Source organism: Diadema antillarum, unplaced genomic scaffold (genome assembly GCF_040938485.1).
Source record: "Diadema antillarum isolate AM-2024a unplaced genomic scaffold, OU_Dant_1.0 seq00001580_RagTag, whole genome shotgun sequence".
NCBI classification, from domain to species: domain Eukaryota; kingdom Metazoa; phylum Echinodermata; class Echinoidea; order Diadematoida; family Diadematidae; genus Diadema; species Diadema antillarum.
In genome coordinates, this window is record NW_027272299.1 from 525,136 (window position 1) to 544,077 (window position 18,942).

Here is an 18,942-nt window from a genome sequence, read left to right on the forward strand (position 1 = left end):
CTTATGTGTAGAAATAGAGCGTCTGTAGTCCTATATGTGTGTATCTATGTAGCAACCTATGAAAGCCAGTTTAACCAATTTCATGATAATGACAAAGTTATCTCGGTCCAAAGGATCTTGTTATTTAACAGAGTCTGCCTTTTCATTGGTTTCACATCTTCCCTGCACACTCACAACACTCACATGGCACCCTAGAAAGACATGTTGGACACGGGCACTAAACAAGGAAATTGCAGACCACTCACCCAGTTGCTTATGTCAATACATTATTTATTCATTGAATATTTTCCAAGGAGTGAACAACATCTTGATACAGGCCCTATGCACAAAATCCCAATCTGACAGATACGGTTTAAAGTCGCCAACGCCCGAGTAGCGACTCCACATTTCTATTTGATGGGAGAGCCAATGCCAAGACCGGAACAGCTTGAGTTTAAAAAAACAGCACTTTATGTCGGAAGTCAATGTAGAGGTGATATGGTTCCTAGAATCAGATTATAACAATGAGTGGCTCTTCTCACACAGTCACTTGGGGATCATAGTCAAATCTTGACGAGTGAATGAGGCAGTGAGGAAATGAAGGTGCACAAAGAGCTTTAGCAACAGAAACTAAAACAAACCGAGTGTCACGGAAGAAAACAAAAAGTCACACAAAGCATCAAAGCCCTTTACACCTGATATCTAGCCCTGAATATGTCAATGTATTCGATGGGTAAAGCCTGACAATACGCCAAGGGATTCTTCCATAAAGTAAACTGAATGTGCACCGATGAATGCAACCGATTAGGGCACACTTGCTTATCTGGAATATTATATGAACGGTTCTACGAGGACCACCAGATTGCACTCTTAAATCTGCGTTATTGCAGGAAGGAGGCTTGAATCTCCTGAAGCTGTACATGGAAACGAGTGGCTCTCGCATCAAACAGAGTGCGCAAGAAACTGCCGTTTGTTGTCTTGATTAGGTGAGAAACTAAACAAGGGACCGGGTACTTTCACACACCTACATTTGACAAGGCACAGTGCCTCAAATACCCCTCGTCAACAGGAATTGCAACCATACCAATATCAAGCGTTAAATTTCTGTTATAATAAATGCACATCTACAAAAACATTTTGTACATCTTCCTGTACATATCACCTACAGAGAGACAAAAAAAGAAATTGAGAATAAAACAGATGTCATGAAACAGGGTGCTTTCTCACTTGATGGTAGAACACGAAACCCCACTCTCTTCTTGTTGAACTATCTGATACTATGCTGGTGGCTTTCATGCACTGTTTGCTGGTCCCTCGCCTCATATACCCCTGGTACAGAAACACATCATTCCACTTTGTGGTGGTCTTGCTGGACGGGGCGATACAATCTGCTTGTAGTTCTGGCTACATGGCAGCAGTTCTTGAAATCATAATTTTTATAATTTTGCTTCATTTGGTGTATAAAAATGAGAATAATGTAAAAAAAAACCAATATCTTAAACTATTCTTCTTCCAATGGCCTTGTCGAATAACAACATTGATGTCGAAATCCATTGCCTCGAATTGCAGAACTCCTGTTGGCTATCGAATACAAAAACTTCACATAACATCTGCTAGAAACCCTGTGTACACACACACGGTCTACCACTTCCACAGTGATAGTGGACAGAAGTTTGTGCTCTCACTGAATCTGCGTACCACTGACTTTGATACTTGCATTGCATCACAAATCCATTACAGTGGGTTGGTTTAAATATAGTATCAATCACCAGTGAGCCTAGAGGGGTGTAACTCTATGGTTAAATTTGACGAATAATTTCTTGTTAATGATGGTTGTAGGTCTAGGAGGAATTCTTTGAGGAAAAAACAAATGTATTCCCCACCTTCACATTTAATTCACTTTTCATTGCAAAATTTACTTGGCCTTTCAGAGCAAATTCAACAAGCCAATTCAAGAATTAAACAAGTTTTCATTTACCAAACTTTTACACCCCAGTCAGCACCATGTGAATTGTATTTCCTGTTCAAGCCATTGTAAGCCTTTATGATTTAGTGCCAACTGCCTGCAATTTTACAGCAGTCAAAATTGTTAAGTACAACATAGACAGACCTACATTCAATGTTCCAACCAGAAAGATGGATCTTACTGCTTATATGATTCAGCAAGTAAAAAAAGCATGTACAGCAGTAACAGATTAGTATGTGTAGTACCACAGGGAACAGAAATGGTAAGGTACAGGGATCAAAATATCACTACCAGCAAATGACTAAGCCAATTTGGTTTGCTTTCTCTTTCTGCCTAAAATTGTAACCACCTTTCCTTCAATGCACATATTCGAAGTGGGTAAGCAGGAGAATATGCACATTATTTGTAAGAAGGTTGTTCATTTGCGGGGGAGTAACCTTTCTCGTCGGCTGAACCTTTCCACATGAGGTGCTCTCCCAGTGCCGAACAGCTACTCCTCCTCCCATCACATCTCTGGCAGGCTTCAGTTGATTTGTCGCAGCCAAAAGGTGGTTGCAGCCAAGCTGCATTCACGTGACCACGGAAACCAGACACCACGCCCTTTCGCTCTTGTCCGCTGCCATTCAGAACTGTTCATCTACTTGCTTCCGCTATTTTTGCTGTTGATATTATCGGTTTAGAACGGGGAGTGACTTTCCCCCCTTCCTTCAACCAAGGAGGGTGGCAGAGCTACAAATCCTCTGCGTTTTTCTTTCATAACTAGTACAAATAAAAGTGTCTCTTGATGTCCGCTGTCCAGAGAACTGTGAGGCTTTAGAATCCCTCTTCGTCATCCTCCGCCATCTCCTTGGCCAGCTCCAGGTCTTGCTGCTCCCGCTCTCTTCGATCCTGCACAGCATGGGTGGTACAAAATTGAGATAGACATGAACGGACATGAAAGAGAACCCTTACCGTCTTGCTCGTCTAATGTCTGCAATTCTTCCAGCTCAAATACAACACCTCGAAATTACTGATAATTGTCAATGTTTAGACCTGAACAAATACACACACCACAAAAACAAACAAACAAACAAACATGAGACAAAATACCAAACCCAAGACAAGCACAGCTCCTCAGTTTCGGTAGCTGCAACATTATGTTTGAATGTTTGGTAAGAAAACTGCCCCAATTTGTTGAGCAAACGAGCAAAATGTTAATGAAATAGAAGAAGAACGGTAAGTACTAGCTTCAAATTTTAGGAGAAATCCATTATTTGCAGTACTACATAACATGACCTACTGAAAATTATGAGTGCAAATTCTGTGTTGTGTATTCATTTCTGATACATACCTCAGCTGATTCCAAATCCTTGTTATATGACTTGGGCGGGAATCGCATTGCCTGGAGAGAGAGAGAAAAAAAAAGAATGGAATGCATAATTCACATTGCCACTATCACTCAAGAAACTCATCCAGAATTATGGCTATGCCATCAATTAATAGATTTTGTTTGACATTCATGATATCAATGGACACCACAGCACATGACCCCCCCCCCCCCCCCCCATTACCACTGTTTCCATTGGAACCCTCAAGACACATGCTCTGTTACTACAAAATGCACAATATCACAAACAATGTTTCATCTACTTCTATCAATATGGGCATCAACTAACTTGCTAAATGGTCTGTTTATCACATGTTAGTTATACACACAGGCTACATACAGAGCCTGTAGAAATTTAGGTCCTATTTAAAGCAATGTCTTCATGAATATCTTGCACACACATGTAAATATCTATGGACACTTTCACAGCCAAGAAAAATACCAATTATGTCTGAAGTATAGCTAAAAATGAAATAGAAAATATCAGGTAAAAAAACAAAAGGGTATGGTAAAAACAGGATCTTCGTGCATACATGTCCAGTAAAGGTATAAAAAAAAAGAAAGGAAAGAAAGACAGAGAAGTGATTGAATTAAATAAACTTGCTGGCTTGAGTATAGGACCCACCTTGACTGACTGGTTGTGGATGTCGAGGCAGAAGTTTATTCGTTGGTGGAAGGCTGTCATTGGTTCCCTGGTCGTGTACACGTCCACTGTCTCCTTGGACTGGACGTACCCCTTCTCGTGGTCTATACTGGCTTCAATAACTCCGTCCCTGATGGCCTGAGGTGAAACATCAACAAATGATGGCAAGTGAGAACACATGATGGTCAAGAAAATGCTTCTCTGACTGGTAAGCCATCATTTGCACAGTAACCATTCTAAGATTTGAACCAGAGTGAATTTATATGCCATTGTCTAACACCCCTAAGGTATCAGTCCCTTACATACGTTTGAAGAAACATTGACTACATATTCTTCTCATTCCATTACTGCATGGTATGTGATGCTACAAGTTCATATGTACCATAATCCAACTGACATTCTAAATCCTTGCAAGAGGAGAATTTTGTTCAGTGAGTCCATGACATACCTTGGCTACGATGAACTCTGCATCTTCCGGGCTGTCTAGCTGCAACTTCTTGGCGACGTCTGACAGCGAGATTCGCGAGTAGGAGAGGCTGATCATGCGGACACCCGTCTTGATGACGTTGTGATGGAGCCGGATGATTAACGTGTAGGTGAACTCGGTCTGAAACTTGGACGCAAAGTCCTTCAGCGTCTGGTTGAAGAGCCCGAGGTCACCCGTCCTCACAGCTGTGAGATGGAAGAACCTCAAATGCTTACAATGTTACCATACAAGAAAGACTTCCATGACAAAATTGTGGAAATTATCTACATATAGTTGAGTGCACATGCCATCCCAGGGGAAAAAACAGATATATGAGCATAAGAGCTCCTAAAGAGGAATCCACAAAGGGGTTTGGGCATACCATTATGGTGGCATGTAATTGCTTCTACCAATGCAACAGCCATAAATGTTGCACTTACTGAGCAACACTTTTGTACAACTCATCTTGCATGCAGTGCACCAACCAAACAAAGAAAAAGAAAAAGAGAAAAAGATGCAACATAAATATTCTACAGTCATGGCTGTACTGACCTTGGGTGAGTTGGAAGTAGGGCACCAGGGTCTTCTTGTAGATACTCTGCCTGAAGATGCTCCTGTCCGGGATCTCCCCCAGAAGGAGCTGGACGACTATGGCTAGCTTGTGAACCTGCCAGAGTCATTGGTAAAGTGCGAGGACATTGAGGTTTTCATCATGTAAGGCAGCAAAGATTTAATCTGACATCAATTTCACGTTGATACATTTTGAAGTCATAGACCCAAGGCTGGTACTTCAAGCACTGTGTGATACATGTTTAGGATTACCCTGGAGACATGCAAGCACAAAGTGTGAGGAACAGATAGAAGTTGAGCTGTGAAAAGGGTCTGCTCTGTCATTTCTTCTAATCCAAAGGAGCTCTTGTAAGCATACATAGGTGGTGACAATTGCAATTTTTGCATAGATAGAAGTTGAGCTGTGAAAAAGAGTCTACTCTGTCATTTCTTCTAATCCAAAGGAGCTCTTGTAAGCATACATGTGTGGCGACAACTGCAATTTTTGTCGCTCTCTTTTAACTGAAACAGACTGAGATTTATGGAGCGACAACATGGGTTTCGTTCACTCTTTTCAAAGATGTATCTCTTGATCCTAATGCTCTTGACTCATAAATATCAATCTGAAGCCGACAGTCCTACACTTCATTCACAACCGAATCAATAATTTGGAATATGTACAGAGCAAAGCAAGAAAGAGAAATTTTTACTAACTCCGAAACTTACCGTTTGCTTGAATCCTACAGCAGTGTACTGGGGGGCCTTCCGTAATGCCTGAATGAGGTTCTTGTGTGCTTCCGAGTATTCCAGCTGGATCGCCTTGATTCTTCCTGAAAGGTGTACCGGAGTTAACATATTTTTGTTTTACATGTGGATGTGGTACCCCACTCACAGAGCAAAATTGTATGAATTCTTTTCTTGTTGTGCAGTTGGATGATATCTTAATCATCACAATTTTTCTTTACGGTAACCATCACTGCCATTATCTTCATCATCCTTACAGTAGTCGTCATCATCATCATCACCACCATCATCTTTATCACAGAATCGAGATAAGTATTTTGATGTACGCTAATGAGGAAAATGCATTCATTTTGAGATTCAAGACAATCTAACAAAGGTAACAGTAAAGGATGACAGAAGTCCCAATGCTGGTCAGGTACAACCTCATGCAAATTATAGTTACAGTCAACAGCAAATGCATTTTATTTGCCGATGACACAAGCATATTTTTGTCTCATGACGATATGGATTCTTTACAAGAGGTTTTTAATAAGGAATTGCAATATGTTACAAGTTGGCTACGAATGAATAAATTATTAATCAATATATCAAAAACTAATTTTATGATATTTACAAAGAAAAAATGTAGCATTGACACTGTATCTATTAACATGTCTAGTTCTCAAATCATGCAGGTTTCTTCACTGAAATTTCTTGGAGTTTTTGTAGACAATAAGTTGAATTGGTTTAATCATATCAATTATGTGTAATAAATTATCAAAAAATATTAGTGTAATGTATAAACTTAGTTTTCTCCCGAAGTCTGTTTTGAAATCAATTTATAATACTATAATTTTACCTTATTTGTATTATGGAATAACTATTTGGGGTAATGCTCATGAACGTCATATTCAAAGACTTTTAGTGCTTCAAAAACGTGCAATACGAATTAATTCCCATGCCTCCTATCTTGCTCATACCACACCACTTTTTTTATCCCTGAAAATATTGCAATTGAATGATATGTAAAAATATCAAGTGGGGATTTTTATGTATTTATGTAAGAATCTCTAATTACCAATAACTCTCTTGGATTTTTTCACATGCAATAACCAAATTCATAATTACAATACGCGAACCGCGAGTGATTTTCACCTACCTTTATCTTGTACATCTTTTTATCAACTACTGTAAAAGTGGAAATTTTCGCGGTGTTCAAATTTTCGCGCATTTCGCGCAACCAGAAACTAGTGCGAAAATAAAAGCAGGCGAATATTTTTGCTTGCCATATGTGCCTGTGCGTGATGTCTTGATTCCACGGAATTAAAAACACGCGAAACTCTTCCGACCCGGCCAAGCGCGAAAAATTAGTCACTCAAAAATATCCACTTTTACAGTATCTATTCTTTACAGTGGTTCTATTTCGTGGAATTCTCTCCCCTTTGTAATACGCAATGCTAACTCTTTGAATATATTTAAATCTGGTTATAAAAAAAATCTCCTCAATAATTACAACCGAACTCATTTAAGTTAAGAGCATCAGTTTTTATCCTTTATGTTATGAGACATCAGGTATTTTGTTATTTGTCATTGTATGTTGATTGTCATGTCTTAGTCTTGTCCTGTTCTTATGTTTTACCTGCTTCGAACACATTGGTAACAGAAATTAAGCAAATGTTTTTAGGTCAGCCGAAAATAAGGGTCATTTCCTTTCTTGCTGCTGCCTACCATAGCAATTCTTTTTACAATGTTGAACTGATATGTTTGTCATTGTTTTCTAATGTTGTTGTATGTGTTTGTTTGTTTTTTAATATCTTCTTTGATTTGGTGAAATAAAGAAACTAAAACTCAAATACTCATTCTTTGACTGCATTACCTACTCTGATTTTGCTTCATGTAATTGTACCTTTTTGGCACTTTCAGTAGAAAACAAACAAGAAAACACAAGTCACATGACCAACACTAATCTTTTTCCATTGAGTGCTTGTGCCTAATAATTTGTTGACATTAATTTCTTTAATCACTAGCCCTATGGTGATCAAAATTCAAGTGATTTATTTCTCTGGATCAGAGCCTCTACTCAAGTTTTCCTTTTGAAGCCCAATTTCAATGTAATTCCAATTTCCACCATCCATACCTAAGTAGTAGAGAAATCTGGCCCACTCGTGGTTCGAAGCCTGTTCGGGGAACGTTGACTTTGCAACGAGCTTGTCGGCCTGGTCATACAAGTTATAGTGGAGGTAGTTGCGCAACAAAAGGTTCAGAAGGGTTGCTTGTGCTTCAATGTTGTGCCGTAATGTTGCTGTCCTAAGCTTTGCGTGCAAGAAACTGGGGGCACAGAAAACGGAAGAAAAGAAGATCAATGCACTGTTGAATAGCTCCACTCTAACAAAGGCATAATATGTCACAATGCATAATAGACTTGCAATGAACAAGACAATGTAAATATTCCCACATAAGTATTCCATGGTCTGGATTCATTAGTATGCTCTCCCTGTCAGGCCAGTCGCATCCAGTACTATTCAAATGCCAATAACATCATAATACACTTAAATATGACCACTAAATAACTCACAAAAGAATAATTTAGTGTAAGATGCATGCCATGAAATCTCTTTTAAATATTTCCCAGAACGTTTCTAATTCCTTCTATTTCTCCCTTTCTTTTATCTGGCAACCTCACAAGCCAGTGCTCAATCTCTGGTCCACAAAATATTCTTGTCACATTTCTTCTTGCCTGCACAATCCCAGGGCCTTGTCTTATAAAACTTGTGATAGAAATCAATCAATCACAAATCTCTTTAAAGCTGCAATCAATCGCAACATGTGATTGATTGATTGATTGCAGTTCTCCATCTTAATTTCAATCATAACTTTTTTATAAGATGGATTTGATTTCAATCGTAAAGTTGCTATTGATTTGAATCAATCGCAAGTCTTTGTAAGACGGGGTCCAGGAGTGACCATGATAATCACGGCCATCACCTGAATACGCAAATAATCCAAATACAAAACATCGAGTCCAGTCATCGTGAACAAAACTATGGATGAAACAAAGTTAAAATGTCTCCTTACAAATTTCTCAACAAAGGGACATAAGTGTATTATAACTCTTGGGGGTTGTAACACTGACATCCTCCCTCCCACACTAAAAAGTCTGAAAAGTCTGACTGGAACACTATTAAAAGTGTTAACCTTAAATTTGTAAATAAATCCTCACTTTGTGCATAATCTTTTTCCAGTTCACAATAAAATAAGCATGTCCAATATAAAATGTAACATAGATCAAACCAACAATGTTAATCATGCATGATTCTACACACACACACACAAAACACTCACAAATCACTACTGTTACCATAACTCATACAAAATCTTAGACAGCCTGTCTGCCTAACCTTCTAATTTGATCCAGTTGATTTGTTAATTCATACGCTCTTGAGTGGTAGAAGTAGGCCTTGGCTGAGAGCTGATCCAAGGAACGTCTATTCTGGGCATCAAGCTTGGTCATTAGCACATTCGAACACTTCACAGCCTGACAGCAAATAAAACGTAGAGAAAAGCAAGATGAAAACAGGAAGTTGCACTTGATCCACATTTCCTCTAAAATTCACGGATATGGATAATATGTATTACAGCTTACAGGTAAAAACTAGATATATCGCTACGGCGACTGATATGCCTCCGCCATAATGCATGGTTCTCCTAATAGGTCTATAGTACAATGTCTTGACAATGTGTGATGACAGTTTCACACAATTGGCAAAATATTAAAATGACAGGTTTGACACAAATGTGCTGAACGTTCACTTTCCTAGAACTAGGTTCAATTGGATGAATGATTAAAATGTCAGAGTGCAGGTATTTGGGGAACTGATGATTTTAACTTGACTTTTGACCCTTTTATAAGTTTATGCATTGAGTAATTTTCAAGGTATTGAGAAAAAGTATAATTTCAGTATCAAATGGGAAAATAGCATTATCTAAACCTGGCCTTTGACCTTTGACCTCACAGTTCCAAAGAGAATCACTGTTAAGTTGAACATGCATAAATATGTAAGTTTCATGATGATACCTTGAGTTACTTTTGAGATATGGAGGAAAAAGTGCAATTCAGCACTTTCACTTGACCTTTGACCTTTTGGCAAGAAGCTTCCCACAGAATATACATTGGGTAATACATCAAGTTCAAAAAAAAAACCTTCAGGCATTGCATAAATATAAGGAAAGTAGTGATATTTTGAGGAGTTGACCTTGACCTTTGACCCCTAACCTTTGAACCATGACCCCCAACTTCCCTAGATAATCACTGCCCATTGGAACAAGCATATATACTAAGTTCCATGAAGATACCTTGAACCATTTGCGAGATATGGAGAAAAACATGAATTTTCAACCTTTTTTTTCACAAAATAATCTTTGACCTTTGACCCTAAAATCCAAACAAAGTATTATCCCCCCAGGATATACCCTAATACCAAGTTTGATGTAAAACCACCACACGGTTCTTGAGATATCGGCAAAAACAAAACGGGACGGACGGACGGACGTACGTACGGACGGACGACCCGAAAACATAATGCCTCCGGCCACTTCGTTGGCAGAGGCATAAAAAAACCCCAAAAGGGTTAAACACGAGGAACACAAACCTAAACTACATATATCCTTATAAACCCATCCCAACCTCTTCCACAAGTCTGAAAACTAAAGAGAGAAAAATGTGGACATTTCGTCAAATCCGCTAAAACATAATTTGGGAAGTTGATATAAACTAGATATATCGCTACGGCCACTGATATGCCTCCGCCATAATGCATGGCCGCCATAATGCATGGTTCTCCTAATAGGTCTATAGTACAAATGTCTTGACAATGTGTGATGACAGTTTCAAACAATTGGCAAAATATTAAAATGACAGGTTTGACACAAATGTTCACTTTCCTAGAACTAGGTTCAATTGGATGAATGATTAAAATGTCAGAGTGCAGGTATTTGGGGAACTGATGATTTTTACTTGACTTTTGACCCTTTTATAAGTTTATGCATTGAGTAATTTTTCAAGGTATTGAGAAGAAGTATAATTTCAGTATCAAATGGGAAAATAGCATTATCTAAACCTGGCCTTTGACCTTTGACCTCACAGTTCCAAAGAGAATCACTGTTAGGTTGAACATGCATAAATATGTACGTTTCATGATGATACCTTGAGTTACTTTTGAGATATGGAGGAAAAAGTGCAATTCAGCACTTTCACTTGACCTTTGACCTATTGGCAAAAAACTTCCCACAGAATATATATTGGGTAATACATGTATACATCAAGTTTAAAAAAACCCTTCATTCATTGCATAAATATAAGGAAAGTAGTGATATTTTGAGGAGTTGACCTTGACCTTTGACCCCCTGACCTTTGACCCATGACCCCGAACTTCACTGCCCATCGGTACAAGCATATATACTAAGTTCCATGAAGATACCTTGAACCATTTGCGAGATATGGAGAAAAACATGAAATTTCAAAATTTTTTTTCCACAAAATAACCCGTGACCTTTGACCCTGTGACCCTAAAATCCACACAAAGTATTATCCCCCAAGGATATACCCTCATACCAAGTTTGATGTAAAACCACCACACGGTTCTTGAGATATCGACAAAAACAAAATGGGACGGACGGATGTAGGGATGGACGGACGACCCGAAAACATAATGCCTCCGGCCACTTCGATGCGGAGGCATAAAAACACTACTTTGTTAAGATGCAGAAATATGCCAATGTTAGCAAATATTGACTGGTTCTATGAAAACTGCACACACAGGCTACCTAATGTCATTCTGAGAAGCTAACCTACACAGATCAGTTTTGAAGGTTTTTCATGATGCCTGTCTCAAGACCACACATATTAGGTAGTACACATTTTTCGTTACTACTAGTACACTGTATGTAGCTGGAACTAAAACAGGCACACTCAACATGAAATCTTTGCATGTCAACCTTCAATGTACGTTGTACAACAAATGTGACAGCATCATACCTCGCGATATCTTTCCGAGTCTATCAAGTGGACGACGACAAGGAGATGCAGATAGACGTCGAGCTCTGGAAGAAGAGGAGCATGTGCTGCTTTGCCCGTCCTGGGTCTGAACAGGATGCTGCTTTCTGTGTCCATGGGCTGCCGTAAATAACCAACAAATCATTGCTAAAATTGAGATGAACTATTGCCTATGTAACAATTCTTCCTGTCCAGAAAAAAAAAGAAAAAAAAAAGGCAATAGACATATCACTGCATATGCCATAAATTCATGAGTGGTTTAAATCACGCTCTAGAACCACACTGATGGAATACAACTGTATATAAAAATATCATTCCTTTTCAGTACAAAATAGAGCAATTTCCCATCTTAGATATGAAATACAGTACATTTGTATTGGAGGAAGCAAGATTTTTGCAAGCTGTAACAGTTACAGTCATTTTTGCAAGTATCAGTTGATTCACGATACTTGCAATAATAATTAAACTGCAAAATATATTGCATTATATACAGTAAAATTATTTGCATGTTGTGCTGCTTCCTGATACATGTACTTTCAATTGTGCAAAAAAGAAAACAAGAAAAACCAAACAAACAAATTTGCATTTAATACAGCCTTTAAGCTACTTAGAAGAACAAAAATACAAACTCTGATGTACAGTAAAATGGTACTAGCTGGCTTTGAGGGGAATGAATTGCCAGAGCTATGACAATATAACAGCAGTCGAAGGTGGGTGCACTAAAGTCATAGTGAGAACAACACAATTCTGTTATTCCCCCTGACAGGGTCAGCTAATATCATCATCATTAACAAATGCAAGAACTTTTTTCTTTTTGTATGGAAGAAAAAAAATATGATTGGTGATTCACTTTTACAATTCCCTTCATGACAATCATCTACACCCTGTTACATCGCCACTGTAGTCTTTAGCTCTCACCTCATCCAGGTATGTGAGAAGCGCTTCTTTGCTTGTGTTTCCATTAGGAATGTAGCCTGTGATGAGCTTGCGCAGAACTGTGTGGTTGAGTTTGCGGCGTGACGACGTCAGAGCCCTGATCACTCTGGCCATGTAATTCTTCTCCTTGGAAGAGACGGCCTTCTCAATATGCTTGACATGTTCCTTGAAATCTGTGTATGGAAAATCATGTACCGGAAATATGTTGAACAAATGTTAACTAAAAAAAAAAGATTGAGTCATAGGGAGCCCTAAGTTGTTTGTTTCTTATTTCTGCAAAAATGGAGCAAATAATCTCATAAAATTTGATGGTTTGCATAAAGTGGATCTTAACATTATGCCAGGTAAAGTGCAAGTATGATAGAAATGATTGCCCTCGTTCCAAATCTCTTTTATTCCACAAACATGTACTGTACGAGCTGAAATTTTCGTGGTGGTTATATTTTCTTGAATTTCGCGAATTGCCTTTGAACCGCAAAAATAACAACGTGCGAATAACTAAGTTCAGTTAGACCCTCGCAACCATGAAATTAACAACATTCGAAAATGTTCTCCAAGTAGTAATTTGCGAAAATATCTGTACGCGAAAATTTCAGCTCGTACAGTAACTCATACCAAATACATACACAATGGAAAGCACTTAGGGTATGCCATATGGTTGCTCTAACGCCCTTCCCTACGCGTTGTGATTGAGAAGAGACAAACGGGGTGCTGTTCATTGGCACACAACGGAACGCAACCACTGGTACACTTTCATCCTTCATTCATGATTTTAAATGAATGGATGCTGCGTCATTATCTCAAGCAGGGGATCAATAATTAAAGGCAGACGAACGTCATCCCTAATGGTACGTGAACTCCGAATGACCGAAGTTTGTGCATGCAATTGCGCAATGCCAGACTCGGTGCTATATCCATAAACGTGTGGGACAATGCTGCCACTGAGACACGTGTGTGTATGTGCGTGTGTGTGTATGCATCATACACAAACATTGTGACCGCGAGCTGCGGTGATTGGAGGAGAGAGCCCAGAAGACGCGTGGTTCTTTTGGCCTCTCTTCATGCGCATTCGCACTGAGAATGTACGTCCATTCGGAAGCTCTCGTGGCTCACTCGGACCTACGTAGCCATTTTGGGTCAGGAGATTTGTAGCACAGAACTCTTGTAGTCTAGAGTGTTGTTTGCTGACCCATTAAGCCAGCACTATTCTCATTCGGGGTCACTACATTTGATACAGAATGGGGGAGGCAGCGTGTTGTGTTGGTCTCCGTGCCGCACAAACCACTCGCCACGATTGTATGCATTTAACCTACAGTATCGCAGAGGCCATTATGTCCACGGTTTTGGTGAAATTATTCTGTGAAATAACAAAAAAAAAAATCCAAAATCTTATCCCGATTTCTCAGTTTGTTGTGTTTATGTCATCTACACAGTTACCGACTTACTTGCCAAATCGGCCCTGACCAGACACAGTGCGAAGCATGCACTTGTGTACACAGGGCTCCCAACCTTGAGTGAGAGTTTGGCGTGAGACACTGCGAGGGAGCGGAGCGACCTGTCTGGCTAGCGCCTGGTGGCCTGCTGTGCGGCTGTACGTACGTACTTACTACGTACACAGTCAACTATGTAAAGCGATGTAAAGCACACGTCATAGCCATACATGTACTGTAATTTGCCAAAAGTACAAGCTACACTCACGTGGTATAGGTAGAAACCAATCGTAATCCAATAGCTCGTCTTTGCGCGCAAACCGAAAACGATTATTATTGGTTTTACAAGCTTTACACCCGCGCGGGAAAATCTCGAAATTTTGGGCTTGGGCATATCGATATGCGGAATATCAGAGAATTTAGAGATATATTTATTTTTGTAGTCATGTACATTCCATTTTGGGGGTTTAACGTGAGATTTTGTTTATCAGAGTGTGACAGTCAAAATTGGTTAAATTGCGTGAGTCTCACGCTCAATGCGTGAGAGTTGGCAGCCCTGTGTACAGCGACAGGGCTGTGTATCACACGACACACACACAAGCCTCGCCTGCATGTGGTTTGCACGATTTGTGTTAGGGTCTGGATGGATGATGGAGGCATAAAAATATTCACGGAACTGTTGTGGCTAGCCAGGATGTTCAGAAACGGAAGCCATTGTATCAGACTTACTGCCGTTCTCACATTTTGCGCCATGATCATGGCAATTTTCTGTGAAGTAACATTACAAATGTAAAGCTGGATAATCCTGCAGCAGAGAGCAAAGGCACACGATATCGCGATCGCACAGTGTTCAACGTGTCAGCTATGCAGCTAGAACTTGAAGCGCAGTGAGTGCTAGCAAGGCGGGCTTTGAATAGTGACCTTATCGCTTGTCAGTGTTCCATACAGCAAGAGAAGCTCGCCAGCTGCTCAGTGCGCGGTGGTTCATGGGATATCACCTTGACGTACGGGGAATGAGGTACCGATAATATAGGGCCGTAAAGTGCACAATTGCCCTTTTTCGTTCTATAGACTACACTAACACAGAAACAGCTACACTGTGTGTACATGTTGTATGTGTATGATATGCAGGGTGCAGATGTTACTTGTACCCTGCCAATACGTGGTACCCTCACCATACTTAACTCTTTATGTGCCCCGTTCGCATGTCCAGCTCAGTCGACGGCGTGCCAACTTCGCATATTCTGCTCAACAAACAAAGCCGCCAAAAGCGATCGATAAATCGCTAATCCCGCGGTACAATCAAAGCGTTTCTCGCGCTTTTGTTCCTCTCACATACAGTTAGCATTTCTATGTGGTGATTGACTAGAGTAAAATATCCCGTTTGAGGCAGTTTAAGCATTGTTAAGGGTTTTTCCAACTTGTAAACAAATCAGGCAAATTATTTTCAACCATTTCATATATAATAGACAAGATTATTCATTAACGCAATTGTTTTCGTAAAAGAAATTAACCATTGACCAACGCAGTTTTCATGATTTACCAGGGCAAAACCCGGCACAATTTTCGCCGATAAGGGCGATATGCGACGTAGTATTTCTGCTTGCGGCACGATGTACAATCCCTATGCAATACGCGTGTGCTCCGCGATCTTTAGCTGAAACGCCTTCACATGTCTCGCGAACATTGCGTAAGCGCCAATTCCCATTGCGAAAGCACGTGAAAATAGCGTGCGCACATGCATTGGCCGCAAACAAGATCGTAATTCTGGCGGTGTTGTTGTCTTTCTCGTGTTTTTCCCGTTTTTTGCGATGGTAACATCCACTTTCCGAAAAAAATGGCGGCCCACATCGGCTCGCGAAAGTTCTATTTTACGTGAGGATGTGTTTTCAAAATCCATGAACATCGAGAAAACGACAAAAAATCCAGTTTCTTGGACCATTGTTTCTTAACTGTTATGTTAAGAAGTACCGAAAATTTCATTTTGGATGCGATATGTTGTCATTTCGGTGAGAAAATATCACTTTCATCAGAGATTGTGCCCATTTTATCGGTTGGTTTTTGTTGATTGCTAGTGTGTTAGTATATGTGTAATGTGCATGTAACAGTGCAGTGCTGTGTTTAGCGGTATATTACCGTGTATGTTGTACCTGCCGCGAAAGGCTGCACGGCCGCTTACTGACGCAGTTACTCTATCAAGCGGTGTTCCCAACTAGATATGCTTGTCCATTCTAAGTTCTAAGTCATGCCTTTACAGTAATGTAGCAACTGGTAATTCAATAGAAAAATTGAAAATAGAATTGTTATACATTGTACATGGAGGCAAAGTTTCGCATTCCTCTTTAACTTTGCTCACTATTATGTCCAGCTTAACACAGTTCGGGAAACCCACTCACAAGGGGGGCCCCTCCTTATAAGTAACCCGTCCCCCTTATAAGTAACCCCGTCCCCCTTATAAGTAACCCCCGGGGCACCCCTTATAAGGAGTCTCCACGCTTTTTTGCAATGCAACGCGAAAATGAAAGGACTGCGGCAATTCGCTTGATTATGTCCATTAAGCTTCACAAGTTTCCTAGTTACTCACGAAATTTGAGCAAAATCGGTTCGAGGCATCATATCTAAAATCATGGATTTAAATGCGATGTCAAACGACCCATGCGAATGCTGAAATGCGAGCGATTACTGGCGTGAGTGTCGCCAGGCGCGGCGGCGCGGCAATGCTTGAGTGCAGACGTGGCGACTGTCTCGCCACGTCTGCACTCAAGCATTGCTGCGCCGCCGCGCCTGGCGACACTCACGCCAGTAATCGCTCGCATTTCAGCATTCGCATGGGTCGTTTGACATCGCATTTAAATCCATGATTTTAGATATGATGCCTCGAACCGATTTTGCTCAAATTTCGTGAGTAACTAGGAAACTTGTGAAGCTTTATGGACATAATCAAGCGAATTGCCGCAGTCCTTTTATTTTCGCGTTGCATCGCAAAAAAGCGTGGAGACTCCTTATAAGGGTGCCCCGGGGGTTAATTATAAGGGGGACGGGGTTACTTATAAGGGGGACGGGTTAAAGGAGGGGCCCCCCTTGTGAGTGGGTTTCCCGAACTGAACAGAAATTTGTAGAAGTTATACAAATTGGAAAAACAGAATTCTTCCTCAAAGCATGACTACCTTCGTGTCTCAGAATAACGTGGCACACAGGGGGATTCCACCATGGCACATAAAGAGTTAATAGTAGTGAATGATTGTGATTCATGTCGTGGAATGGAATGAATGACAGATCCCACAACGGTCTAAACAGGACTGAGCAAGAATCGTCTAAACACCCGCACACATGCACAATATTCAAAGCATGAACTGGAAATTATAACATACACTGGAATTCAACAGAATCCGTGAAATTACAATCTGAGTGAGAATGTACTCATCATAATGCAAGTGCAAATTCTGCAACTCAAACTGCGAATCTTTGCGGCATCGTTGTTGCGTCCTTCGGAGCTTACCCACCACACAGCATGCAGCACACAGCAGTCAGACAACCGTACCGCGCACATTAGCCGCGCACCTACCGGAGCGGAGGGCAGGGGACGTGCGGGTGCCACTGGCTGCTGCATGAGTGAGTGCACTCGTGCAGTATAAATGAAGTGCGGCTACCATAATGACGAGAATGAATCAGCATTATGACACGATACAGGTTCGACTGTTTTCGTGTTCACGTTTCAGGCTAAATAAATTTGCACTCTAAAGAAACGTTAAACGTACATACTAGGTAAGCATCTGGTGAATTCAAAGTTTAGATGGATTTTCGCAAAACATAAATATTTACGATTAGAAGCTAATACTTCACCTTCTAAAGTGACTAAATCGCTCTCCTTTTTCCCGGCAGCAGCATTCGCACCATCGTCAGTTTTCGCCGTTTCTGAATCATCTTTCATTTCCACATCTTTAACCGCTTCTGTGGCCGCCATTTCTTTTGGAAAAGTTGTTTTCAACTATTAAAATTCTATCAGTCTACTAACTCAATCGCTTTGAACGGCGTCTTCTCCGGGGGAAAAATTTAGATGAAGATCAGTCCAAGCGTCGAATTATCGGCACGGCTTTCCATGGCATTGCACACACGAGTATGGCAAAATGGCTGTTGTTTCACAGTTCACGCATGCGCTGTGACCCTAGGTGATTGCTTAGTCTGAGAATCATGTATCCTTTACGGATATTGAGACAAGTCAAACACATTTTTTTTTTTTTTTTTAAATTCAAGTAGCACCAAAGTAATAGCTAAATCCATTAAAAACAGTGACAAATATTTAAAGTGCTCTATAGAAGTCGATCATATTGAAAAATTACATTTCTTTTTTTTAATTCATGTTACGTCTGAAATATTTTTTCACAGACTAAGCAAACTCTCACGAACTACTTACGAGCTCAGAGAACATTTCGCGGGCGTGAAAATGATTGAACCAGGGAGGTGGAAATAATATCTTCCACCTCCCTGATTGAACAGAAACATTCAAAGTAACATTTACTTCCTTCAGTGCCAAATCAGCACGATGAAAAATTCCCATGTATCGAAAGTATATGGTTACACGGGAGAGTATATGCGTTGACCTAATTCTTCTCAGCTACCTGACAATGATCTAAGCAGATGGGATTCGAGTCTTCGAGATTCTCTATATTCACAGAATCACTGAATATGCATGTATCACTTAATATATTTCAGTCAGTCATAATATAGGTTTTCCCGGCCAATTTCGCACTTTTGTCAGTCCAATTCCTAATTGCTGCATTCAATTTAGCAAAATTTAGCGTAGATGACATGTTCGGTAGTTCAATTTTATG

At 40.1% G+C, this 18,942-nt stretch overlaps 1 protein-coding gene across 1 annotated transcript; it reads right to left on the reverse strand.

The window, feature by feature from the left end:
- Positions 1-344: 344 nt before the first annotated feature.
- Positions 345-18,204, reverse strand: LOC139710862 (26S proteasome non-ATPase regulatory subunit 3-like). The gene is made up of 11 exons (XM_071622785.1): positions 17,954-18,204; positions 12,663-12,853; positions 11,727-11,864; positions 9,091-9,227; positions 7,830-8,020; positions 5,696-5,799; positions 4,973-5,087; positions 4,403-4,626; positions 3,937-4,092; positions 3,276-3,326; positions 345-2,833 (listed from the first exon to the last, which is right to left on the reverse strand). The coding sequence occupies exons 1-11, from the start codon at positions 18,072-18,074 to the stop codon at positions 2,759-2,761; spliced, it is 1,503 nt and encodes a 500-aa protein (XP_071478886.1). The 5' UTR covers positions 18,075-18,204; the 3' UTR covers positions 345-2,758.
- Between the last annotated feature and the right edge of the window lie 738 nt (positions 18,205-18,942).